General features: G+C 59.9%; 3 protein-coding genes across 16 annotated transcripts; 2 read left to right on the forward strand and 1 right to left on the reverse strand.

Annotated features, from left to right (window-relative positions):
* Positions 1–4,611: 4,611 nt before the first annotated feature.
* On the reverse strand, positions 4,612–5,945 carry LOC308184537 (uncharacterized protein). 2 transcript variants are annotated; one of them, XM_080571691.1, is made up of 5 exons: positions 5,914–5,945; positions 5,728–5,829; positions 5,507–5,609; positions 5,349–5,408; positions 4,613–5,132 (listed from the first exon to the last, which is right to left on the reverse strand). In XM_080571691.1, exons 1-5 carry the CDS (start codon positions 5,941–5,943, stop codon positions 4,876–4,878), a joined length of 552 nt encoding a protein of 183 aa, XP_080427817.1. In that variant the 5' UTR covers positions 5,944–5,945; the 3' UTR covers positions 4,613–4,875. The 2 variants fall into 2 exon arrangements, with proteins under 2 accessions (XP_080427816.1, XP_080427817.1); XM_080571690.1 differs by having other exon boundaries at positions 4,612–5,132; positions 5,728–5,944.
* An 8,863-nt stretch (positions 5,946–14,808) lies between these two features.
* Positions 14,809–19,278, forward strand: LOC308184548 (mucin-3A-like). 12 transcript variants are annotated; one of them, XR_013942701.1, is made up of 11 exons: positions 14,836–14,969; positions 15,119–15,226; positions 15,307–15,434; positions 16,013–16,286; positions 16,373–16,441; positions 16,566–16,728; positions 16,811–16,963; positions 17,548–17,651; positions 17,755–17,814; positions 17,917–17,960; positions 18,104–19,278. XR_013942701.1 is itself a non-coding variant. In XM_080571718.1 (10 exons), exons 1-9 carry the CDS (start codon positions 14,912–14,914, stop codon positions 17,928–17,930), a joined length of 1,044 nt encoding a protein of 347 aa, XP_080427844.1. In that variant the 5' UTR covers positions 14,809–14,911; the 3' UTR covers positions 17,931–17,965; positions 18,072–19,278. The 12 variants fall into 12 exon arrangements, 8 of the variants coding, with proteins under 8 accessions (XP_080427844.1, XP_080427845.1, XP_080427846.1 ...); XR_013942702.1 differs by having other exon boundaries at positions 18,141–19,278; XR_013942703.1 differs by having other exon boundaries at positions 18,214–19,278.
* Positions 19,279–20,457: 1,179 nt separating this feature from the next.
* ZNHIT2 (zinc finger HIT-type containing 2) lies at positions 20,458–22,785 on the forward strand. Of its 2 annotated transcripts, XM_080571744.1 has the most exons (2): positions 20,458–21,723; positions 21,754–22,777. In XM_080571744.1, the coding sequence occupies exons 1-2, from the start codon at positions 21,157–21,159 to the stop codon at positions 22,633–22,635; spliced, it is 1,449 nt and encodes a 482-aa protein (XP_080427870.1). In that variant the 5' UTR covers positions 20,458–21,156; the 3' UTR covers positions 22,636–22,777. The 2 variants fall into 2 exon arrangements, with proteins under 2 accessions (XP_080427870.1, XP_080427869.1); XM_080571743.1 differs by having other exon boundaries at positions 20,462–22,785.
* The last annotated feature ends 1,984 nt before the right edge of the window (positions 22,786–24,769 follow it).

The raw sequence follows: 24,769 nt of genomic DNA on the forward strand, positions 1-24,769 counted from the left end.
CTGAAAATTGGGATTTGGTGTGAAAAAGGAGGGTTTAATCCTGCAGTGAGAATTTGGGGTCTTGAAAAGGGAGGGTTGGATTTTAAAAAGTGGGGTTTGCACCTTAAAAAAAAAAAAAAAGAGTAGTTTTTTTTGTTTGTTTGCTTGTTTGTTTTTCACATGAAAGTATAAAGTCTTTAAGGTTGGGCTCCCCCCGTCTCGTTGGAGGCCACCTCAGCAGGCGCCAAAGGAGGAGGCCGGGCACAGGAGGGAGGCTGAGGGAGCCCTCAGGGAGGGCGGCCATTTTGTGGTCCCTTAAAAAGATTTTTTTTAGCCTGAAACGATAAAATCTTTAAGGTTGGAAAGATCTCTCAACCTAATCTGGAGAAATCCCCCACGAAAGCACGCCCCTGAACCTTTTAAACTCCTCCAGGCACGCTCTAAGGAGGTTTTCTGACCTCCAACGGTGCTTTTGGTCTGAAAAGGGTGGATTTTCCCAAAATGAAAATTGACCAAAATAAACTTTGTCCTATCAAAACTTTAACTGCTCAAAACTTTCTCCTCTCAAAACGAAATTTACCAAAATAAAACTTTATTCTCTCAAAACGGGGCTGGGGTTTGATCCCTCATTTGTCCACCCAAATCCTTGAACTTTTGTGTTTACCACGTGCTCTACAACCACAAAACCCCATTTTTCACTCCCCAGTCCTTCAAAATTTCGATCTTTTTTGAAGAAGACCCCAAAAAGGGGGGCACAGCCTCGGCTCCCCCCTCACGGCGCAGGCCGGGCCCAGCAGGGAGGCTGAGGGGGCCCTCAGGGAGGGCGGCCATTTTGTGGTCTCTCAGAGCTTTGCTCTGGGGACTTGGGGCTTCCCTGGGGGGCTCGGAGCCCTTGCCCCGCAGCCACGAGCACTTGGCCAGGAACTCGCCCACTTTGCAGATCCTTTCCACGGCTCTCCTGCAGGCAAGGGCCTCAGAGAGAAGGGGAGCCCCTCGGGGCGGTGGGGGGACCGTCGGAGTGATGGGGAGCAACTTGGGGTAAGCAGGAGCCCCCCAGGGTGGTGGGGAGCTCCTCGGGGAATGGTCGGGAGCCCCTGGGGTTTGTGGGGAGCCCATGGGGTGGTGAGAAGCCCCTCAGAGTGATGGGGAGACCCCCAGGGTGGTGGGGAGCACTTCGGGGTGATGGGGAGCAACGTGGGGTAAGAAGGAGCCCCCCACGGTGAGCGGGGGCCCCGAGGGTGCTGCGGAGCTCCTTGGGGTGGTTTGAGCCCCTCAAAGTGAAGGGGAGACCCCCGGGGTGGTGGGGGGCCCCTCGGGGTGAGGATGAGCCCCTCAGGGCGATGGGGAGCAATGTGGGGCAAGGAGGAGCCCCCCAGGGTGAGGGGGTCCCCAGGATTGGGGTGGGTGATCCTTGGGAGGTACCTTCAGATCCCAAACTTTTTGGGGTCCTTTGAGGCTGGGACTCCGGCCAAAGCTCTGTTTGGGGGGGTCTCCGGCTCGCTCCCTCTCGCTCCTGCCCTGTCCTGACAGGCACTGGGGGGGCGGCGAGGCGGCGACGGCTTTTATGTCGTGACATGGCGCGGGTCTCAAAGGGACCCCAACGACAGCACCCGCCCGGCCATGAGACCCCAAAAAGGGGGGGCACAGCCTCAGCTCCCACACCCCACACCCTCGTCAGCCTCCCATAAAAGGCTCCAGAACACCCCAAAACCCCTAAATCTCCCCCAAACCACCCAAGGCAGCAGAATCCCCCCCATGGGGCGCAGGGTTTCCCCCAGGCTCGGCCTTGAGCCCTCACAAATGGACTTAGAACTGAAAGGAAAGGTTTTAAAACCCCAAAATGAGGCTTCGGACCCTAAAGACAGGGTCCCCTAGCACTGAAAATTGGGATTTGGTGTGAAAAAGGAGGGTTTAATCCTGCAGTGAGAATTTGGGGTCTTGAAAAGGGAGGGTTGGATTTTAAAAAGTGGGGTTTGCACCTTAAAAAAAAAAAAAAAGAGTAGTTTTTTTTGTTTGTTTGCTTGTTTGTTTTTCACATGAAAGTATAAAGTCTTTAAGGTTGGGCTCCCCCCGTCTCGTTGGAGGCCACCTCAGCAGGCGCCAAAGGAGGAGGCCGGGCACAGGAGGGAGGCTGAGGGAGCCCTCAGGGAGGGTGGCCATTTTGTGGTCCCTTAAAAAGATTTTTTTTTAGCCTGAAATGATAAAATCTTTAAGGTTGGAAAGATCTCTCAACCTAATCTGGAGAAATCCCCCATGAAAGCGCGCCCCTAAACCTTTCAAACTCCTCCAGGCACGGTCTAAGGAGGTTTTCTGACCTCCAACGGTGCTTTTGGTCTGAAAAGGGTGGATTTTCCCAAAATGAAAATTGACCAAAATAAACTTTGTCCTATCAAAACTTTAACTGCTCAAAACTTTCTCCTCTCAAAACGAAATTTACCAAAATAAAACTTTATTCTCTCAAAACGGGGCTAGGGTTCGACCCCTCATTTTGACCACCCAAAATCCTTGAAATTTTGTGTTTACCGCGTGCTCTACAACCACAAAACCCCGCTTTCCACCACAGTCGTTCAGAATTTCGATTTTTTTTGAAGAAGACCCCAAAAAGGGGGGCACAGCCTCGGCTCCCCCCTCACGGCGCAGGCCGGGCCCAGCAGGGAGGCTGAGGGGCCCTCAGGGAGGGCGGCCATTTTGTGGTCCCTCACGGAGCACAGAGGGGCTGAGGAGAGATGGCTGCCCGTGGCTTCTGGGGGGGACGCGGGGACGTGTCAGGGAATGGGGGGGCTCTGGGAACGGGAGGGCCTCTGCTAATTACAGTCCTCAGTCGTTAGGGTTGGAAGAGACCTCCAGGGTCACCTGGTCCCAAAAACTGAATGTGGGGCTCGAGGTTGAACGCAGTGCTCGAGGATCCCCCCCACCCCCGAAAATAAAGCTTCACAAAGCACCCCCCCCTCCCCTCCCAAAAAAAGCACAAAGCTCCCCTCAAAACCCCCCTAAAAGCCTCCCAGAACACCGCAAAACCCCTAAATCTCCCCCAAACCACCCAAGGCACCAGAATCCCCCCCATGGGGCGCAGGTTTTCCCCCAGGCTCGGCCTTGAGCCCTCACAAATGGACTTAGAACTGAAAGGAAAGGTTTTAAAACCCCAAAATGAGGCTTCGGACCCTAAAGACAGGGTCCCCTAGCACTGAAAATTGGGATTTGGTGTGAAAAAGGAGGGTTTAATCCTGCAGTGAGAATTTGGGGTCTTGAAAAGGGAGGGTTGGATTTTAAAAAGTGGGGTTTGTACCTTAAAAAAAGAGTTTTTTTTTCACATGAAATTATAAAATCTTGAAGGTTGGAAAGATCTCTCAACCTAATCTGGAGAAATCCCCCATGAAAGCACGCCCCTAAACCTTTTAAACTCCTCCAGGCACGGTCTAAGGAGGTTTTCTGACCTCCAGCGGTGCTTTTGGTCTGAAAAGGGTGGATTTTACCACCCAAAATGAAACGTGACCAAAGTAAACTTTGTCCTATCAAAACTTTAACTGCGCAAAACTTTAAAAAAAAGTGGGGTTTGGACCTTAAAGAAAAAAAAAAGAGTAGTTTTTTTTGTTTGTTTGCTTGTTTGTTTTTCACATGAAAGTATAAAGTCTTTAAGGTTGGGCTCCCCCCGTCTCGTTGGAGGCCACCTCAGCAGGCGCCAAAGGAGGAGGCCGGGCACAGGAGGGAGGCTGAGGGAGCCCTCAGGGAGGGCGGCCATTTTGTGGTCCCTTAAAAAGATTTTTTTTAGCCTGAAATGATAAAATCTTGAAGGTTGGAAAGATCTCTCAACCTAATTTGGAGAAATCCCCCATGAAAGCACGCCCCTAAACCTTTTAAACTCTGGACCTCCAAGGAGGTTTTCTGACCTCCAACAGAGCTTTTGGGCTGAAAAGGGTGGATTTTCCCAAAATAAACCTTGACCAAAGTAAACTTTGTCCTCTCAAAACTTTATCCTCTCAAAACAAAATTTACCCAAAGAAAACTCTCTCCTCTCAAAATGGGGCTGGGGTGTGACCCCTCATTTGTCCACCCAAATCCTTGAACTTTTGCTCTTTACTGTGTGCCATAAAACTACAAAACCCCGTTTTCCACCCCCGAGTCCTTCAGAATTTCGATTTCTTTTTCGAGGAGACCCCAAAAAGGGGGGCACAGCCTCGGCTCCCCCCTCACGGTGCAGGCGGGCCCAGCAGGGAGGCTGAGGGGGCCCTCAGGGAGGGCGGCCATTTTGTGGTCCCTTAAAGAGGTTTATTTTCAGCTTGAAACGATAAAATCTTGAAGGTTGGAAAGATCTCTCAACCTAATCTGGAGAAATCCCCCATGAAAGCGCGCCCCTAAACCTTTTAAACTCCTCCAGGCACGGTCTAAGGAGGTTTTCTGACCTCCAGCGGTGCTTTTGGTCTGAAAAGGGTGGATTTTACCACCCAAAATGAAACGTGACCAAAATAAACTTTGTCCTATCAAAACTTTAACTGCTCAAAACTTAAAAAAAAAAGTGGGGTTTGGACCGTAAAAAAAAAAAAAAGAGTAGGGTTTTTTTTTTTTTTTTTCACATGAAATTATAAAGTCTTTAAGGTTGGGCTCCCCCCGTCTCGTTGGAGGCCACCTCAGCAGGCACCAAAGGAGGAGGCCGGGCACAGGAGGGAGGCCGGCGCGGAGCTGTGAGGATGATGGAGGCTGCGGAGCGCCTCCCTTAGGAGGAGAGGCCGAGGGGGTCTTTAGCTCGGAGGACGCCAAGGGGTGAACGCAGGAGGCACCGGACAAACATGGGGACGAAATTTATTTGTGGTGAGGGCGGCAAAACGTGGAGCAGGCTGCCCGGGGGGGGTGCGGAGGCTCCTCTGCAGGCATCCGAACCCCCTGCGGCCGTGAGGTGAGCTAGTCGTCCTTGCTCTGGCAGGGGGATGGGTCCTTGGACGTCCCTTCAGAGCCGGAACCTTCTGGGCTCTCCTCGGGCTGGGGCTCGGTCTTCGGCCTCTGGCGGCGCCTTCGAGGCCAGCAGCAGAGCGCCGCCAGCGGGTTCCACGGCACCGGCAGCCGCCGGAGCCACTTGCGATGCTGCAGCAGGGCCTGGATGGTGCGGGAGGTCTCCGCGCGCACCGAGGGCGCCGCGTCGTGCATCATGGGCTGCAGGACTGCGGGAGGACGGAGAGAGGCTGGAGCCTCCGCTCGGGCCGCGGAGACCCCTCCGGGAGCCCCCCAGCCGGGAGGAACGCGGGGAGCAGCCGCTCCGAGCGCCCCGCGGCCCCCCCGATTCGTTCCCCCCCCCCAGCCTCCACCGCGCCTCCCCCGGGGCGGAGGCCCGGCCTCCAGTCCTCCCCCGCCCGGCCTCCAGTGCTCCCCTCACTCACTGTCGATGATTTCGCGCAGCTTCTCTTCGCTCTGGTCCTGGAGGAGCTCCGCGGCGAGCCCTAGGAGCAAAGCCGCCCGTCAGCCTCCGCCCCGGGCAGGGCGAGGGGAGGCCGCGGGGCCTCTTGCGGAGGCCGCTGGGGCAGGGAGGTGGCCTCACCGATGAACCTCACGGTCTCCTCGCGCACGGATGCCTGAGGGTCCTCCAGGTACGCCCGGCTCTGCTGTAGGCGCTTCTCTACCCGGTCTCGATCCTGCTGCAGCTGGAGAGGCCGCGAGGCTCGGTGAGCCTCCCCGGCCCCGTTTCTTCCCCCCCCCCCCACCCACCTCGGGGAGCCCCCGAGAGCCCCCCGCCAGCCTCGCCGCGGAGGCCGCCCTCACCAGGCACGCTCTGATCCTCCAGGTCTGCTCCATGTGGGCCACGTCCTTCAGCTCATCCCACCACAAGAGCTCCGCCGCCGCCATGAGGGCTTCTTGGGAGGCCTGCGAGGCAGCGGAGGCACGGGGCTCGGCGCCGGCTCCTCGCGCCCTCCGGCCTCGCCGCGAGCCTCCGTCGCCGGCGCTTACCTTGGCCACGCTGTGGGTCTCGTCGCTCATGCGCAGGTAGAGTGGGACGAGGATCTTGCGCACCTTCTTCCACATCTGCGTCTTGTGCCTCCACAGCACGCGCTCCATGGCCGCCTTGAAGAGCTTCATGGAGCTCTCCCGCACCGCGGCGGCCTCCTGGGGAAGAGGAAGAGGAAGGGGGACGGGGCGTTTCGGCTGCGTGGCTCCGGCACGGGGCGGGCGCCGCGGGGCCGCGGAGGCTCGTCCTCCCGCTTACGTTGTCCAGGAGAGGCTTGACCACGTCGACCAGCTCGAGGGCGGTGAGGCTGGCCGCCTTCTTCTCCACGATGCCGAGGATGTTGCCGCAGACCGCCAGGGCCGCCGCCGTGATGTGGGGCTTGCCGAACTGCAGGGTCTCCAGCACGTCCGGCAGCAGGCACTGCCCTGCCTTGGCCTGCGCCGAAAACACCGGGGCGTGAGGAGGCCGCCGCGCCGCCAGCCGAGGCCGGGAGCGGGGAGGGGAAGAGGGCGGAGGCTCACCAGCTGCGGCCTCTCCATCAGCGCCGCCAGGCCTTTGAGCGCCAGCCAGAGCAGGTGGAAGTTGGCGGTCCTGAGGCAGCGCTGCAGGCACTCCACGTCCCGCAGCTCCTTGGGGACGGGGTCTTCGGGGCGCTGGGCGTAGAGGAGGCTGAGGCGGACGAGGCTGAGGTCCTCGGCCACCCCGAGGAACTCGCGGATGTTCCTGTCGTGCAGCAGCAGGTGGAGCTCGTGCAGGAGCCGCTTCGCCATGGCGGGCACGGCAAACATCACCTCCCACATGTCCATCGAGGCGCTGCGGGCACGGAGAGGGCGTTATCGGCGGGGGCCCCGCGGGGTTATCGGGGGAGCCCCGGGGGCTGCGGTTTGGGGTGCCCTGGAGGCTCGGGGGCCGGTACCTTTCTTGGGACGGGCAGATGAAGAGCACGGTCATGAGCACGGAGCGGGGGAAGCACTCCGTGAGGAGGACGAGCAGCTCCAGGAGCCTCTTCCGCACGTCGGGCGCCGGCGGGCGCCAGGGTCATCTGGTCCCAAAAACTGAACGTGGGACTCAAGGTTCAGCGCAGTGCTCAAGGACCCCCCCCCCACTTCCGAAACTAAAATTTCACAAAGCTCTCCTCAAAACCCCCCTAAAAGCCTCCCATAAAAGCCCCCAGAACACCCCAAAACCCCTAAATCTCCCCCAAACCACCCAAGGCAGCAGAATCCCCCCCATGGGGCGCAGGTTTTCCCCCAGGCTCGGCCTTGAGCCCTCACAAATGGACTGAGAACTGAAAGGAAAGGTTTTAAAACCCCAAAATTTGGCTTCGGACGCAAAAGACAGGGTCCCCTAGCACTGAAAATTGGGATTTGGTGTGAAAAAGGAGGGTTTAATCTTGCAGTGAGTATCTGGGGTCTTGAAAAGGGAGGGTTGGATTTTAAAAAGTGGGGTTTGGACCTTTAAAAAAGAGGTTTTTGAGCCTGGAATGATAAAATCTTTAAGGTTGGAAAGATCTCTCAACCTACTCTGGAGAAATCCCCCATGAAAGCGCGCCCCTAAACCTTTTAAACTCCTCCAGGCACGGTCTAAGGAGATTTTCTCACTTCCAAGGGAGCTTTTGGTCTGAAAAGGGTGGATTTTACCACCCAAAATGAAACTTCATCTTCTCAGAACAGGGCTGGTGTGTAACCCCTCATTTTTCCACCCAAATCCTTAAAATTTCCCCCTTCTAAGGGCTCCTCTGGAGACAGCCAAACCCGCTGGGACAGCGCTGCAGGACAGGACCGAGGGGCTCCTGCTGTGGCAGGAGGATGGGCCCGGGTGACCGTTGGGGGTCCCTCCCGATCCCCAAAATTCTGTCATTCTCTGTGATTCTGTCATTCTGCGAGATTCTGTGGCGGCCGGGCCCTGGCGGCTCCCTCAGCTGCCTCAATGCCGGAAAACCCCTGCACCCCTCGATCCCCCGCTCCGGGGCATTGCACAAGTGCCTGGGACAGTAAATGGGAGAGGTAATTAGAGTGGGTGTCAATTAGGGGAGGAGGCAGTAATTAAGGGGGTCAGTAATTAAGGGGAGGCGATGACTGTGACACAAAATAGCGGCCGCGCCACACAAGATGGCGGCCGCAGCTCGGTGCTGGCGGCGTGGCTCCCAGCATGCCCAGCGGCGTCGCTCGGCTCTTTTCGGAACCTCTCGGCTGTCTTCGGAGCCACTTGGCTCTCTCCGCCCCCTCCCTCACGGAAACGTTCGGGAGTTTCTGGAGCCGCTCGGCTCTCTCCGCCCCCAACCGCTCGGGAATTTCCGGAAGGTCTCGGCTCTCTTCGGCCGCCGCCGACCCCCCCCCAAAGAGGGGGGGGCTCTAGGGGGGGCTGTGAGGGTTTTGGGGGGCTGTGGATGGGCTTCGGGAAGGGTCTCCGAGGGGTTGGGGGGATTTGGGGGGGTCTGTGAAGGGTTGAGGGGTGTGGGGGGGAGGTCTCTGGGGCCTGTGAAGGTTTGGGGGGCTTGAGGGGGGGATCTGGGGGGGGCTGGGGTCGCTTGGGGGGGGCTGTGAGAGGTTTGGGGGGCTTAGTGAGGGGTTGGGGGCTCCGTGGGAGCTTTAGGGGGGGGTCTGTGAAGGTTTGCGGGGGCTTGAGGGAGGATCGGGGGGGTTGGGGTCTCTTAGGGGGCTCTGTGAGGGGTTTGGGGCGCTCTGCGGGGGCTTTAGGGGGGTTCTGTGAGGGTTGGGGGGGCTTAGGGGGGTCTGTGAGCCCTTGGGGGTCCTCTGAAGCTTTTGGCGAGGGGTCTGCGAGGCCTTCGGGTGATGTCAGGGGGAGCCACGAGGACTTTGGGGAGATTTGGGGGGTTGTGGAGACCTTTGGGGTGATCTGGGGGGATTTTGGGTGTCTCCGTGTGGCCTTGGGGGTCCTGTGAAGACTTCAGGAGGGGGCGAAGGGTTACGGGGTGGGGGCGTCGTGCTTGAACCCGGCAGCCAGCCGGTAAATGCGTCTGGGGGCCCCTCGGGGCGTTAATGAGCGGTAATGAGCCGGAAAATGCAGCTTCGTGTTAATTAGCGGCGGGGGGTTAATGATAACGAGGCGGGGGCAGCGCAGGGCTGGGCCGGGAGGCGAGGGGAGGGGGGGGAGAGCCGAGCGCTGACGGAAAAGGCCGAAGAAACCCGAGCGCGTCCGCAGGGGGCGGGGCTGGGGCGGAAGGAGCCGAGCGCTGACGGCGGGGGCGGGGCGCCGACGGAAATAGCCGAGCGCCGACGGAAAGAGCCGAGCGCCGGCCGCGTTCGGAACGGGCACCCCGCGAGGGGGCGTGGCCTCGATCCCCACCCCCCTGCCCGACCCAATCCGGAAAGAGCCGAAGCGTTCCGAGCGCGCTCCGGAAGCCGCCGAACGCTTCCGGAAACAGCCGAGCGCCCCGCCTTCGGAGCAGCCAAGATGGCGGCGCCCATGCCCCCGTGCGGGCGGTGCGGGGCCGCCGCCGCTCCGTACACCTGCCCCCGCTGCAACCGCCGCCTCTGCTCCCTCGGCTGCTACCGGGGCCACGGGGCCTGCGCCGAGGCCTTTTACCGGGAGCAGGTGCTGCAGGCCCTGGCCGCCGAGCGCGGGGTCCCTCCTCCGGGCCGAGGCCGGGTCCGGGCCGCCCTCGGGCGGCTGCGGGAGCTACGCGAGGCCGGGGACAGCGACAGGGCAGGGGGCCCACCCCCATTTGGGGTGTCTCACCCCGGTACCGCTCCTTCAGGAGAGCTTCCTCCTGGAGCAGGCCGGGCGCAGGAGGGAGGCTGAGGGAGCCCTTAGGGAGGGCGGCCATCTTGTGGTCCCTTAAAGAGTTTTTTTTTTTTTTAGCTTGAAATCTCCCCCAAATCCCTCCCAAGGCAGCAGAATCCCCCCCACGGGGCGTGGATTTTCCTCCAGGCTTGGTTTCGAGCCCTCACAAACGAGCTCGGAACTGAAAAAAAGTTTTAAAACCCTGAAATGAGGCTTCCAACCCCAAACACGGGGTCCCCGAGTGCTGAAAAATGGGGTTTGGGGTGAAAAAGGAGGGCTTAAGGCCTGCAGTGAGGTTTTGGGGTCTTAAAAAAGGAGAGTTGGATTTAAAAAAGGGGAGTTTGGACCTTTAAGAAGAGTTTTTCCAGCCTGAAATGATAAAATCTTTAAGGTTGGAAAGATCTCTCAGCCTAATTTGGAGAAATCCCTCATGAAAGCGCGCCCCTAAACCTCTCAAATTCCTCCAGGCACGGTCTAAGGAGGTTTTCTGGCCTCCAACGGTGCTTTTGGTCTGAAAAGGGTGGATTTTCTCAAAATGAAACTTGACCAAAATAAACTTTCTCCTCTCAAAACGAAATTTACCAAAATAAAACTTTATTCTCTGAAAACGGGGCTGGGGTTCGACCCCTCATTTGTCCACCCAAATCCTTGAAATTTTGTGTTTACCATGTGCTCTAAAGCTCTAAACCCACACAACCCCGCTTTCCACCCCCAGTCCTTCAGAATTTCGATTTTTTTTCGAGGCGACCCCAAAAAGGGGGGCACAGCCTCGGCTCCCCCCTCACGGCGCAGGCCGGGCCCAGCAGGGAGGCTGAGGGGGCCCTCAGGGAGGGCGGCCATTTTGTGGTCCCTCACGGAGCACAGAGGGGCTGGGGAGCGACAGCGACAGGGCAGGGGGCCCACCCCCATTTGGGGGTCTCACCCCGGTCCCTCTCCTTCAGGCCCTGCAGGCAGTCGCTCCACCAGTCTGTCTCCCGCTCACACTCCCTGAGGGTTACGGACGTTCTCGAGAGAGCGCTCTGCCTGGCGTAGGCCATCCCGGCCCAGCTAGCGGTCGCCAGACGTCAGAGGACTTGTTCGTATGGGTGGGTGGGGGGGAAGTCTGCCCTCTCCGCCCTCCCTGCCTGCCCTGCCTGCGCGAACTGCGGCTCCCCACCCTGCTGACATGCCACACGCTGCTTGCTCTCCGTGGTCGCCGCGCTCCTGGTCGCTCGTGCTCCCTAGGGGCTGCTTTTGAGCGTCCGGGGAGGGGGTGCCGCTGCCTCCGCCTTCAGCTCGTCAGCCTCCATCTCTTGGGCTCCCGGCGGCTCCCTTGGGTGCTTCGAGCGGCCTCGACGCCGAAAAAAAAAAAAGCCCTGCCCGTCCCGATCCCCCGCTCCGCTGCAGGACGCGCCGGCCCCGGAGCCGATCGCCCCGGCAAGGCAACTGGGGGCTGGGATGGAGGGGATTTGGGGGGGTGGGGGATATAAGGTGTGGGGTGGGGGTTATGGGGAGAGATACGGGGCTGGGCTGGGGGGATAGGGGGCGAGATATGGGGAAAGGGGGGGGATAGGGGGTGGGATACGGGGTGTGGGGCGTGATACGGGGGGAAACGTGGGGCTGGGCTGGGGATATGGGGGGGTACCGGGGGCTATGGGGCAGGGCAGGGGCTGTGGGGGGGGCTGTGGGGGGAAATGGGGGACTGTGGGGCGGGGGGGCTATGGGGTGGGATATGAGGGGGCTGTGGGGTGGGGGCAGGGCCGTGGGGCCGGGGAGCGAGGGGCTGTGCCCCCCTCTGCACGTGACCCCCCCCTCCAGGTGACCTCCCCCTTCCCACGAGACCTTCCCCCCCCCCCCCCGCCCGATGTCCCCCCCCCTCCCGCCGCCTCAGCCCCGGCCCCGCGGCCGCTCACCATGGCGCCGCTTCCTGTCCTCTCCCCGCTCGGTGCCGCTTCGAGTCCCGGCCCCCGCTACCGCTTCCGGTGGGCTCGGCAGCCGCTGCCGCCATGGCAAGTGGACAGAGGCCGGGGCGGGCCTGGGCCCACATCCATGGGGCCTGGGCCCACATCTATGGGGCTGAGACCCCCCAGGCCCACACCTATGGGGCACAAACCCCTCCCAGACCCACATCTATGGGGCCAAAATCCCCCAGACCCAGATCTGTGGTGCCAAGACCCCCCAGACCCACGCCCATGCGGCCTAGACCCACATCCATGGGGCACAAACCCCTCCCAGACCCACATCTATGGGACTGAGAGCCCCCAAACCCAAATCTAAGGGGCCGAGACCCCCCCAGACCCACATCCATGGGGCCTAGACCCCCACCCATGGGGCACAAACCCCTCCCAGACCCACATCTATGGAGACGAGACCCTCTCCAGACCCAAATTTATGGGGCCGAGACCCCCCAGACCCAAATTTATGGGGCCGAGACCCCCCAGACCCATGTCCATGGGGCCTAGACCCACATCCATGGGGCACAAACCCCTCCCAGACCCACACCTATGGGGTCGAGACCCACATCTATGGGGCCGAGACCCCCTGAAGTCCAACTTTCCGCAAATTGGGGTGGTTGGAGCCCGGCTTCCTTCCCGCGAGGTCCCGGCCTCCGCCATCCCACGGTCGCTGCAGCCGAGGTCTCCAGCTCGTCCTTCGTCTCCCCGTTGGCTCCTCCGCCGCCTGTGTGGTGGAGAAACATCTTGAGATGGTGATCGTGGTCATCGACGCCCTGCAGGAACCTCCTGGACGGTTTGTGCCTCGCTGTTTGGTCTTCCCAGCAGGTATCGGGGTGGTTGAAGTGCTCCAGGAGAACCAGGGAGACCGAGAGGCTGCTTGGAGCTGTGTGAAGAAGACTTCCTCTTCCTCATCTGGTGGCCGTGGTATCGACGGTGGACGTCTGCCCTTTAATCCGTACCCCTGAGCTCTCAGTCTCCGGGAGGAACCAGAAACAATTTGGGAAGAGCTGGCTGGGAGCGGAGAAGATTTGAGAGGCCGCAACCTTGGCTGGAAGGGACCTGAGAAGACCCAAGAATCGATCCAGGAAGACCTGGCCGTAGTTGAAACTGGTCTGAGAGGACCCAATGGTGGTCGGAAGTGATCTTGGAAGACCCAGTGATGGTTGGGATCAATCGAGGAGGATCCAACAGTCATTTGAAACAAACTTGGAGGACCCAATGGTGGTTGAAAGTGATCTTGGAAGACCTGGCCATGGTTGAAAATTGTGTGAGAAGACCCAACGATGGTTGGAATCCATCTGGGAGGACCCGAAGATGGTTGGAATTGATCTTAGGGGACCGAAAGATGGTTGGAAATGATCTTGGAGGACCCAATGGTGGTTGAAAGTGATCTTGGAAGACCTGGCCATGGTTGAAAATGGTCTAAGAAGACCCAACGGTGGTTGGAAATGATCTTGGAGGACGCAGCGGTGGATGGAATCTAACCCAGGGGACCCAACGATGGTCGGAATCAACCTGGGAGGACCCAACGATGGTTGGAATTGATCTTAGGGCACCCAACAATGGTTGGAAATGATCCTGGAGGACCCAATGGTGGTTGAAAGTGATCTAGGAACACCTGCCCGTGCTTGAAAATGGTCTGAGAAGACCCAGCAATGGTCGGAATCGATCTTGGGGGACCCAATCATGATTGGAAGTGACCTTGGAGGACCCGACGATGGCAGGAATCGATCTTAGAAGATCCAACAATGGTCGGAAATGATCTTGGACAACCCAGCGATGGTTCAAATGATCTTGGAGGACCCAGCAATGACTGGAGTTGATCTTGGGGGACACAACAATGGTTGAAAATGATCTTGGACCACCCAACGTGGTTGGAATTAATCTTGGAGAACTCAACGATGGTTGGACACGACCTGGGAAGACCCCACAATGGCTGGAATCAACCTACGATCCCCCAACCCCAACCCCCACTTCCCAATTTGGGTCAGATTCACCCCAAACAGGAAGAAACACCCCCTCCCCGGGACACCGTGATACCCCCAGGGTGGCAATATCGGGGAGGGGGCCGTCGTGGTTGTCCCCGATAACGGGGAGGGGACCGTCACGTTTGTCCCCACGGTCACGGTGCCCACGATTGGTCCGGGCACGGCCCGTCCCCCCAACCACCACCCACCCCGGGGATGAGCAGCTCCTCCCCGCAGAGGGGCAAAGTTCCCCACCGCCACTCCTGCCCTGGGCATGCCTCCGCACCGGGATGCTGCTGGCAGCGCCGCTGGGCTGGGGGGCACCAAGATGGGGGCTTGCATCCGGGCCTTCCTCCTCCTCTTCCTCCTCCTCCTCCTCCGCGGGGATGTGGTAGGAGAGTGGAGCCCGGCCAGGGGGCACCGAAATGCAGATGTGGGGGGCAGGAGGGGGCGGCCTCCCCTGGGGCATCTCCTCAGGGTGCGCTGGGGAGGCTGAGGGGGGAATCGGCCTCCACGGCCCAAGGTGGCACTGTCCTGGTGGGAACGGGGACAGGGATACTGGGGAGGGGGACAGGGACACTGGGGAGGGGGACGGGGACAAGGACAGGGATGGGGACACTCCACAGCCCCCCACCCCGCGATGATGGCACTGACGAGGGCCAGCGGAGGCCAAAATTGGGGCAGGGGAGACCACAAATCGGGGCAGTGCAGATGATGAATTGGGAGCGGTGGAGGGCAGAATTGGGACAGCGGAGGCCAGAATTGGGACAGGGGAGGCCATGAACTTGGGCAGAAGAGACCACAAATTGGGACAGCAGAGGCCACGTCCTCCCATGCGGCCTCTGCGCCACCCATCCCACGGATGTGTGAACGGGAGCAAGACGAGGGTCAGATGAAAGCACAAGTGAGGGAGAGGCCGGGGGAGGGGTGTGGTGGGAAGGCCGGGGGCGAGGCCGGAGGGTACAAAGGGGGAAGGTGCGGGACGGGGCGGCCGCCACAAAGCACAAAGCCTCCAAAGGTGCTGACGGCAGCCCCAGGATTAACTCCAGATTTCTCATCTCCATAGCAGGGAATACCGTGATATTTCCGGACGATGAAGGAAATTGCTCCGTGAAACCTCCACACCGCTGGTCTCCACAGAAGCGTCTCCCTACACAGAAACGACCTCCGGGCTCTCCCCCCCCACTGAGGAAACCTCATCTGGTGACACCCCCACACCAGTGACCTCTACCAATTCAGGAACCTCTTTCCCTGCCTCAGCCACCACTGGGCCAGTAACCACCAGTACAGCTCCAGTGACCACCACCACCTCCCCAGCCACCACCCCAACCACCACCACCATAATCACCACCATGATCACCACCATGATCACTGTTCCTGCAGGTTATGATAAATTAGCTTATAACACAGGTCAGCCTCCACCTCTTTCCCATCCTCCCTCCTCTCGCCCTCCTCCCTCCTCCCAGGCCTCCATCGCTGCACCTCGCCCCCATCCTCCCCGGGGTCTCCTCACGGGACCCCCACCCCTGGGTGCCCCCTGACCTCCACTCTCCCCCCAGTGGTCTGCCAGAACGGTGGCACCTACAATAGTGCCAAGTGCATCTGCCTCTCCGACTTCTACGGCCCCTTGTGCGAGTTCTCCAGGGACTCCATCACCACCGAGCTCCGTAAGTGCGGCCTCCCCCTGGCCCACGGCCTCCACCCAGCCCTGGTCCCCCTGCACTCACCCCGCTCCTGCCTCCCGCAGCCATCGAGGGGACAATCTTGGTCAACGCGGAGGTGGTGGTGACCATCACCAACTTCGACTACACGGAGGAGCTGCAGGACCGCCGCTCGGAGGCCTATGAGAGCTTCGCGAGGCATTTCCAGCAGGAGGTGAGGCCGGGGTGTGCAAGGGGAGGCTGGGAGCACGAGGGGAGGCCAGGCTACATGATGGGAGGTTGGAACGCAATGGGAAGCTGGGAACAGGAGGGGAGGCTGGGCTGCGTGATGGGAGGCTGGGAGTACAAGGGGAGACCAGGAGCACAAGGGGAGGCCAGGCTGTGCGAGAGGCGGCTGGAAGCACAAAGGGAGGCGGGGAGCTCAAAGGGAGGCTGGGAGCATGAGGGGAGGCCTGGAGCGTGAGAGGAGGCTGGGCTACACGATGGGAGGCTGGATTCTGTGAGGGGAGGCTAGGAGCGAGAGGGGAGGCCGGACTGCAATGAGGGAAGGTTGGGCTGCACGAGGGGAGGCCGGATTGTGTGAGGGGAGGCCGGGCTGTGCGAGGGGAGGCTGGAAGCACAATGGGAGGCTGGGAGCACGACGGGAGGCCAGGCCGCGTGAGGGGAGACCGGGCTGTGCGAGGGGAGACCAGGAACGTGAGAGGAGCTTGGGAGCACAAGGGAAGGCTGCGCACCACAAGGGGAGGCTGGGCTGCGCTGGACCCGTCCTCACAGCGCCCCTCACCCTGGCAGATGGCCAAGATCTATGGCTCCGTGCCCGGCTACGAGGGCATGAAGATCCTCCGCATCAGGCCGGTGGCCTCCAGCAGGCGGGGAGCCCGGGTGCGCAGGGCCAGGGGAGCCTCTGTGTCCTCCCCTGTGGGCGCCAGCCTCAGCGTGGACCACAAGGTCATCTTCAGAACCACCGCCAGCCCCAACCTGACCGAGGAGTTCCAGAACAAGACGCAGGAGCTGGTGCAGAAGCTTCGGGAGATTGCCGACAGCCAGAGCAACTGCGAGAATAACTGTGGGTGTCCCGTCCTCCCCCCTCACCCCCCGACCCCTTGGGGAGGCCCCGGAGAAGGGTCCCTGACAGCCTCTCTCTCCCCGCAGTCATAGTCTGCTTCAGGGTGCCACCCAGTCCCATCATCAAGAACATGACGAAGTCCACTTCATTTGACGGTGAGGCCTGGGTGGCTGGGGTGCCCCCACGGAGCCCCATGTGCCCCCTGAGCCCCCTATGCACCCCACCAACCCCTACGCGTCCCACCACCCCATTTGACCCCCTCCCGTGCCCCTTCCTCAGCACTGTGCCAGCAGCGGGCGCCCGTCGGCTACCAGGACTACTACTACGCGCTGAACACGAGCAGCACCATCCGCTGCGTCACCAACTGCACGGCCAACACGCCCGGCACCATCGACTGCCACCATGGCGAGTGCCGTGTCACCCGCGCCGGGCCACAGTGCTTGTGAGTGACACCACGCGTCCCTCTGTGCGCACCCCCCCAGCCCCCTGGGACCACCGGGCCTGACCTTTCCTTGTCCCTGCAGCTGCCTGGATGAATCGCTCTACTGGTACACGGGCACCCAGTGCTCCGGGCGCGTCAGCAAGGTGGCCGCCGGCCTGTGGGGGGTGGCCACGGTGGTGCTTGCCTGCATCACCTTTGCTGTGCTGCTGGTGATCCGGAGGAAGCGCAGGAAGAGGTAGAGGGGCAGGGATGGTTGGGGCAGATTAGATTGGGTTGTTTGGGGTGGTTGGGTTGAGGTGAGTTGGGTTATGGTGAGTTGGGGTGGTTTGGTTTGGATGGGTTGGGTTGGTTAGGTTGGGTTTAGTAGGATTGGATGGGTTTGGGTCTTTTGGGTTGGATGGGATGGGATGGGATGGGATGGGATGGGATGGGATGGGATGGGATGGGATGGGATGGGATGGGATGGGATGGGTTGGGTTGGGTTTAATTGGGCTGGATGGTCAGGGGTCTTTTGGGTTGGTTGGGTTGGGGTGGTTTGGGTTGAGTTGAGTTGGGTTGGTTTGGTTAGGTTGGATGGGTTGGGTTGGGTTGGTTGGGCTGGGTTTAATTGGGTTGGTTGGGCTGGGTTTAATTGGGTTGGATGGTCTGGGGTCTCTTCGGTTGGTTGGTTGTTGACGGACACGTGGGCTGGTGGCAGACACCTGGGCTTGGTTGGGGTTCAGAACGGGGTTGTTGGCGGACATCTGGGCAGGCTTGGGGGGGGCACAGCCCCTCCTCTGTCCTTCTGCCCCCTCCGAGCCCCCTGGTGCTGCCCCCCAGGAACACTCCGGCCACCGTTGAGGCGAGCCGGTACAAGAACGAAGGTGGCATCTGTATGGCATCCGATGGCTTCGTCCTCAACAACAGCAACACCACCAACCCAGGTCGGGAGGGCTCCGGGGGGCAGCACTGGGGGGGCGGTGGGACCACAGCTGCTCCCCCAGCCCCACCACTCACCCCATCGCCCCCCACCCATGTCCCCAACAGGCGGCAGCCTACGGAGCTTCACAGCTTCGCTGTAACGGGTCAACACCGACATCCCGGAGGGTGCCCCCAAGACCCCTCCCTCCCCCCCCCCCACCCCCACCCCTCAGCCCCCCCGGACCCATCTCACCTCTGTCCCCTTCTCCTTTCTCTCCACCCTCCCAGATGCAGATTGCTAGACCCTCGCTGCGGCCCCAGTTGTGACCCAGGTACTGTGAGATGTGGGGCAGGGGAATGTGGGGTGGGAACACAGGGTGTGGGGCTGGGGTGGGGTCAGGGGGACGTGGGGCAGAGCGCTGTGGGGCAGGGGGATGTGGGAGCCAAGAATCTTCTCAATGATGCTGCTTCCAAGGACAATGTTGCCTCCTGCTCACCTCATTGCCCACCAGCACTTCCAGGACCTTCTCAACGACACTGATTCCAAGGTCATCGTTGCCTCCTGCTCACCTCATTGCCCACCAGCACTTCCAGGACCTTCTCAACGATGCTGCTTCCAAGGTCATCGTTGCCTCCTGCTCACCTCATTGCCCACCAGCACTTCCAGGACCTTCTCAACGATGCTGCTTCCAAGGTCATTGTTGCCTCCTGCTCACCTCATTGCCCACCAGCACTTCCAGGACCTTCTCAACGACACTGCTTCCAAGGTCATCGTTGGCTCCTGCTCACCTCATTGCCCACCAGCACTTCCAGGACCTTCTCAACGACACTGCTTCCAAGGTCATTGTTGGCTCCTGCTCACCTCATTGCCCACCAGCACTTCCAGGACCTTCTCAACGACACTGATTCCAAGGTCATCGTTGGCTCCTGCTCACCTCATTGCCCACCAGCACTTCCAGGACCTTCTCAACGATGCTGCTTCCAAGGTCATCGTTGCCTCCTGCTCACCTCATTGCCCACCAGCACTTCCAGGACCTTCTCAACGATGCTGCTTCCAAGGTCATCGTTGGCTCCTCCTCACCGTGGTGCCCACAGAAGTAATCTGGGAAAAAGCAGATGGGGCTGGGAACAATTTGGGAAGACTCGGTGTCCTGGTTCCAGAGGACAGAGTTAATTTTTCCTCCTAGTAGCTGGTAGGGTGCTATGTTTTCGATTAGGATGAGAAGAGCGCTGATAACATGCTGATGTTTTAATTGTCGCAGAGCAGTGTTTACACCAGGCCAAGGACTTTTCGGCTTCTCGCTCTGTCCTGCCAGCGAGCAGGCTCGGGGTGCAGCAGGAGCTGGGAGGGGACAGACCCAGGACAGCTGACCCAAACTGGCCAAAGGGGGATTCCATGCCATCTGATGTCATGCTGAACAATTATATGGGGGGGCTGGCTGGGCTGGGGGGACCGGGTGCTCGGGGATAGGCTGGGCATCGGTCAGCGGGTGGTGAGCAATTGCACTGTGCATCACTTGTTTTCTTACACATTATTATTGTTAATACTATTATCATTATCACTATTATTATTATTATTATTATTATTATTATTATTATTATTATTATTATTATTATTATTTTCCTGTCTTAATAAACTGTCTTTATCTCAACTCACAGGCTTCACTTTCCCGTTTCTCTCCCCCATCCCAGAGAGGGAGGGGGAGCGAACGGCTGTGTGGTGTTTAGCTGCCAGCCGGGTTAAACCACAACAGTCCCTTTTGTGCTCTAAACCCACACAACCCCGTTTTCCACCCCCAGTCCTTCAGAATTTCGATTTTTTTTCGAGGAGACCCCAAAAAGGGGGGCACAGCCTCGGCTCCCCCCTCACGGCGCAGGCCGGGCCCAGCAGGGAGGCTGAGGGGCCCTCAGGGAGGGCGGCCATTTTGTGGTCCCTCACGGAGCACAGAGGGGAGCACAGAGAGGTTTTAAAACCCCAAAATGAGGCTTCCGACCCTAAAGACAGGGTCCCCTAGCACTGAAAATTGGGATTTGGTGTGAAAAAGGGAGGGAAGAAGAACCCCTCACAAGGGAAGAAGAAGAAGAGGAGGCTGAGGGCTACCCTCATTAACGTTAATTAATAAATTTCCTGGTGGTGAGGGTGATAGAACATGGAACAGGGCCCAGGGGTGGAGGGGGGGCCTCCTCTGGAGACAGCCAAACCCGCTGGGACAGCGCTGCAGGACAGGACCGAGGGGCTCCTGCTGTGGCAGGAGGATGGGCCCGGGTGACCGTTGGGGGTCCCTCCCGATCCCCAGAATTCTGTCATTCTCTGTGATTCTGTCATTCTGCGAGATTCTGTGGCGGCCGGGCCCTGGCGGCTCCCTCAGCTGCCTCAATGCCGGAAAACCCCTGCACGCCTCGATCTCCCGCTCTGGGGCATGACACAAGTGCCTGGGATGGTAATTGGGAGAGGGCTGGGGCGGAAGGAGCCGGGGGGGCTGTGAGGGTTTTGGGGGGCTGTGGATGGGCTTCGGGAAGGGTCTCCGAGGGGTTGGGGGGATTTGGGGGGGTCTGTGAAGGGTTGAGGGGTGTGGGGGGGAGGTCTCTGGGGCCTGTGAAGGTTTGGGGGGCTTGAGGGGGGACCTGGGGGGGGCTGGGGTCGCTTGGGGGGGGCTGTGAGAGGTTTGGGGGGCTTAGTGAGGGGTTGGGGGCTCCGTGGGAGCTTTAGGGGGGGGTCTGTGAAGGTTTGCGGGGGCTTGAGGGAGGATCGGGGGGGTTGGGGTCTCTTAGGGGGCTCTGTGAGGGGTTTGGGGCGCTCTGCGGGGGCTTTAGGGGGGTTCTGTGAGGGTTGGGGGGGCTTAGGGGGGTCTGTGAGCCCTTGGGGGTCCTCTGAAGCTTTTGGCGAGGGGTCTGCGAGGCCTTGGGGTGATGTCAGGGGGAGCCACGAGGACTTTGGGGAGATTTGGGGGGTTGTGGAGACCTTTGGGGTGATCTGGGGGGATTTTGGGTGTCTCTGTGTGGCCTTGGGGGTCCTGTGAAAACTTCAGGAGGGGGCGAAGGGTTATGGGGTGGGGGCGTCGTGCTTGAACCCGGCAGCCAGCCGGTAAATGCGTCTGGGGGCCCCTCGGGGCGTTAATGAGCGGTAATGAGCCGGAAAATGCAGCTTCGTGTTAATTAGCGGCGGGGGGTTAATGATAACGAGGCGGGGGCAGCGCAGGGCTGGGCCGGGAGGCGAGGGGAGGGGGGGGAGAGCCGAGCGCTGACGGAAAAGGCCGAAGAAACCCGAGCGCGTCCGCAGGGGGCGGGGCTGGGGCGGAAGGAGCCGAGCGCTGACGGCGGGGGCGGGGCGCCGACGGAAATAGCCGAGCGCCGACGGAAAGAGCCGAGCGCCGGCCGCGTTCGGAACGGGCACCCCGCGAGGGGGCGTGGCCTCGATCCTCCCCCCTCCGACCCAATCCGGAAAGAGCCGAAGCGTTCCGAGCGCGCTCCGGAAGCCGCCGAACGCTTCCGGAAACAGCCGAGCGCCCCGCCTTCGGAGCAGCCAAGATGGCGGCGCCCATGCCCCCGTGCGGGCGGTGCGGGGCCGCCGCCGCTCCGTACACCTGCCCCCGCTGCAACCGCCGCCTCTGCTCCCTCGGCTGCTACCGGGGCCACGGGGCCTGCGCCGAGGCCTTTTACCGGGAGCAGGTGCTGCAGGCCCTGGCCGCCGAGCGCGGGGTCCCTCCTCCGGGCCGAGGCCGGGTCCGGGCCGCCCTCGGGCGGCTGCGGGAGCTACCTGAGGCCGGGGATCCGCAGGCCGCGCTAGGCCGCGGGCTGTGGGGGCGGCTGAGCCGGGCCGAGCGGGCCGAGTTCGGGAGGCTGGTGCGGAGCGGGGAGGCGCTGGGGCTGCTGCCCCCGTGGAGGCCGTGGTGGTGGCGGAGGGGCCGGCCGGAGGGGCTGGTGGAGGAGCTGGGGCCGGGGGAGGGCGAGGAGGCCGAAAAGGTCCGAAAAGTGGACAGAGAGGCCAAAAAGGCCGAAGAAGTGGACGAAAAGGACAAGGGAGACCACGAGGAGGATGAGAGGGACGTGGGGGATGAGGAGGAGGCCAGAAAGGACAAAATGACCAAAAAGGAGGCCAAAATGGCCAAAAAATCGGACAGAGAGGCCAAAAAGGCCAAAAAAGAGGACAAAAAGGACAAGGGAGACCACAAGGAGGACATGGAGGCCAAAAAGAAGGCCAAAATAGCCAAAAAGGAGGCCAAAATGGCCAAGGGAGACTGGAAGGACGAGGAGGAGGACGTGGAGGATGAGGAGGACAATGGAGACGAGGAGGAGGACGAGGACAACGGTGGCATGGAGGTCAACGAGGAGGACGACGACGACGAAGGCCTGGCCGGCCCCATGCCGCCTCTCCCCGCCGCAGTGCCTCCCCTGCGCAGCCTCTGCGCCGCGCCGCCCTCGCCCCTGCTCCGCTTCCAGCTGCCCAACGTCCTCTACGGCTACGCCTTCGCCCTCAGCCTCCACCACGGCGACGAGGCCCTGCTCCCCGAGATGGCCGCCGCCGCCCTGGCCTCCGCCGCCAGCCTCCGCTGCCGCCGCCCCTTCGCCTCCACCGCCGAGGCCCTCCACGACGCCCGGCGCGAGGCCGAGGCCGCCGGCTACCCGCAGTGCCCGCTGGGCAGCGCCGGCACCGTGCTGGCCGTGGCCCAGCTCCTGCGAGGCCGCAGCCGGCGCCGGCCCGCCGAGGACGCGGAGGCCGCCCTGCACCACCTGGGGAGGCTGCTGGGGGCGGCGCGGCGGAGGCTGCGGGGCGAGGAGGAGGAGCGAGGCCGCCTGGGGAGGGCGAGGAAGAAGTGCCTCTACCTGCTGGCCTGGAGCCGGGAGCGCGGCGGCGAGCTGGCGGCGCTGGCCGAGGAGGCCTGCCAGGTCCACGCCGAGGTGGCCGCCGCCGAGGCCGAGGTGGAGGCCCTGCGGAGGAGGCTGGAGGGCAGCTGGGGGGGGCCCCGGCCTCCGGCGGCGCGGGTGATGGTGGAGGAGCTGCCGTGAGGGGGGGACGAGAGGTGGGGGCGGGTTTGGCCTCAACATGGCCGCTCGTTAAGCACTGGGGGCTAATGAGGGAGTTATGGCCTCAACATGGCCGCTCGTTAAGGACTGGAGGCTAACGAGTGGTGGGAGGGAGACATGGCCTCAACATGGCCGCTTGTTAAGGACTGGGAGCTAATGAGTGATGGGAGGGGGACATGGCCTCAACATGGCTGCTCGTTAAGGACTGGGGGCTAACGAGGGAGTTATGGCCTCAATATGGCCGCTCATTAAGGACTGGAGGCTAATGAGTGGTGGGAGGGGGATACAGCCTCAACATGGCTGCTTATTAAAGACTGGAGGCTAATGAGGGAGTTATGGCCTTGACATGGCCGCTTGTTAAGGACTGGGGGCTAATGAGTGATTGGAAGGGGACACGGCCTCAACATGGCCGCTCGTTAAGGACTGGAGGCTAACGAGTGATGGGAGGGGGACACGGCCTCAACATGGCCACTTGTTAAGGACTGGGGGCTAACGAGCAGTTGGAGGGCCCAGGACTAATAAAGAGAAATTAATAAGAAATGGCGGTGGGAGGGGCCACTCGTTAAGGTTAATGAACGCACAGGGAGGGGAGGTGTCATGAAGAAGGGTTAACGAGCTGGATTAATGAACCGGATTAACGAACTGGATTAAAGAAGTGGGTTAGCAATCCGGATTGACAAAGTGGATCATTGAACTGTGTTAATGAGCTGGGTTAACGAACCGGATTAATGACCTGGATGAGTGAACCAGGTTAATGAACCGGATTAATTAACTGGATTATGAACTGGATTAACAAAACAGGTCCATGAACCGGGCCAACAAATGCAATCAATAAACCGGATTAACGAGCTGGATTAAAGAACTGGGTTAGCAATCCGGATTAATAAACTGGATTAATAACATGTATTAATGAATCGGGTTAACGAACCAGATTAACGAAGTGGGCTATCAAACTGGATTAACGAACCAGGTTAACAAACCAGATTAACAAACCAGGTAAACAAACCCAATTAATGAACTGGATTAACAACCCAGTTTAATGAATGGGGTTAATGAACCAGATTAATAAACCAGGGTAAGAAACCCGATTAACGGACTGGATTAATGAACCGGGTTAACGAACGGGGTTAATAAACCAGGTTAACAAACCGGATTAAAGAACTGGATTAACGAATGGTGTTAGTAAACCTGATTAATGAGCTGGATTATTGAACCAGGTTAACGAACCGGATCAACAAATCGGATTAATGAACTGGGTTAACAATCTGGATTAATGAACCAGGTTAACAAACTGGATTAACAAAATGGATTAAGGAACTGGGTTAACAAACCAGCTCTACCATCCAATTAATGACCTGGATTAATGAACCGGATTAACGAACCAGGTTAACAAACTGGTTTGATGGACTGGATCGATGAACCAGATTAATGAAGCAGGTTAATGAAGTGGATTAATGAGCCAGGTTAATAAAGCGGATTAACGAACCAGATCAACAACCCCGATTAATGAACTGGGTTAATGAGCCAGGTTAGCAAACCAGATTAATGGCCAGGTTAACAAACCGGATTAATGAATTTGGTTATCAAACCAGATTAATGAACCGGATTAAGAAACCGGATTAATGAACTGGACTAATGAATCGGGTTAATAAAGTGGATCAAGAAGCGGGATTAATGAACTGGATTAACGACCTTGGTTAACAAGCTGGATTAATGAGCCAGATTAATGATCGGGATTAATGAGCCAGATTAACGGTCCAGATTAACGGTCCAGATTAACAATCCAGATTAAGGAACGTCGGGACGAGGAACGGAGCCGCCACGGTCCGCTCGTTAGGGAATGAGGCTGATGACTAACGAAGAGCCCAGGCTTGGGGGGGGGGGGCACAAAACTGGGGGGGGTCACAAAGTGACATCATCGATGACATCATCACCCAGAAAAGCAAGCAAACAGTGGCCCAAAGCTCTTTTAATGAGGGGGGGCGCATGGGGGGGGGCCCCCAAAATGGGGGGGGGAGCCCCCAAATTTTGGGGGAGGCCCCCAGATTGCAGGGGGGAGCCCCAAAGTTTGGGGGGGCCCCAAATTTTTTTGTGGGGGCCCCCGAATTGTGAGAGG

This window comes from Anser brachyrhynchus, assembly GCF_964034855.1.
Source record: "Anser brachyrhynchus genome assembly, chromosome: 36".
Classification (NCBI taxonomy): Eukaryota; Metazoa; Chordata; class Aves; order Anseriformes; family Anatidae; genus Anser; species Anser brachyrhynchus.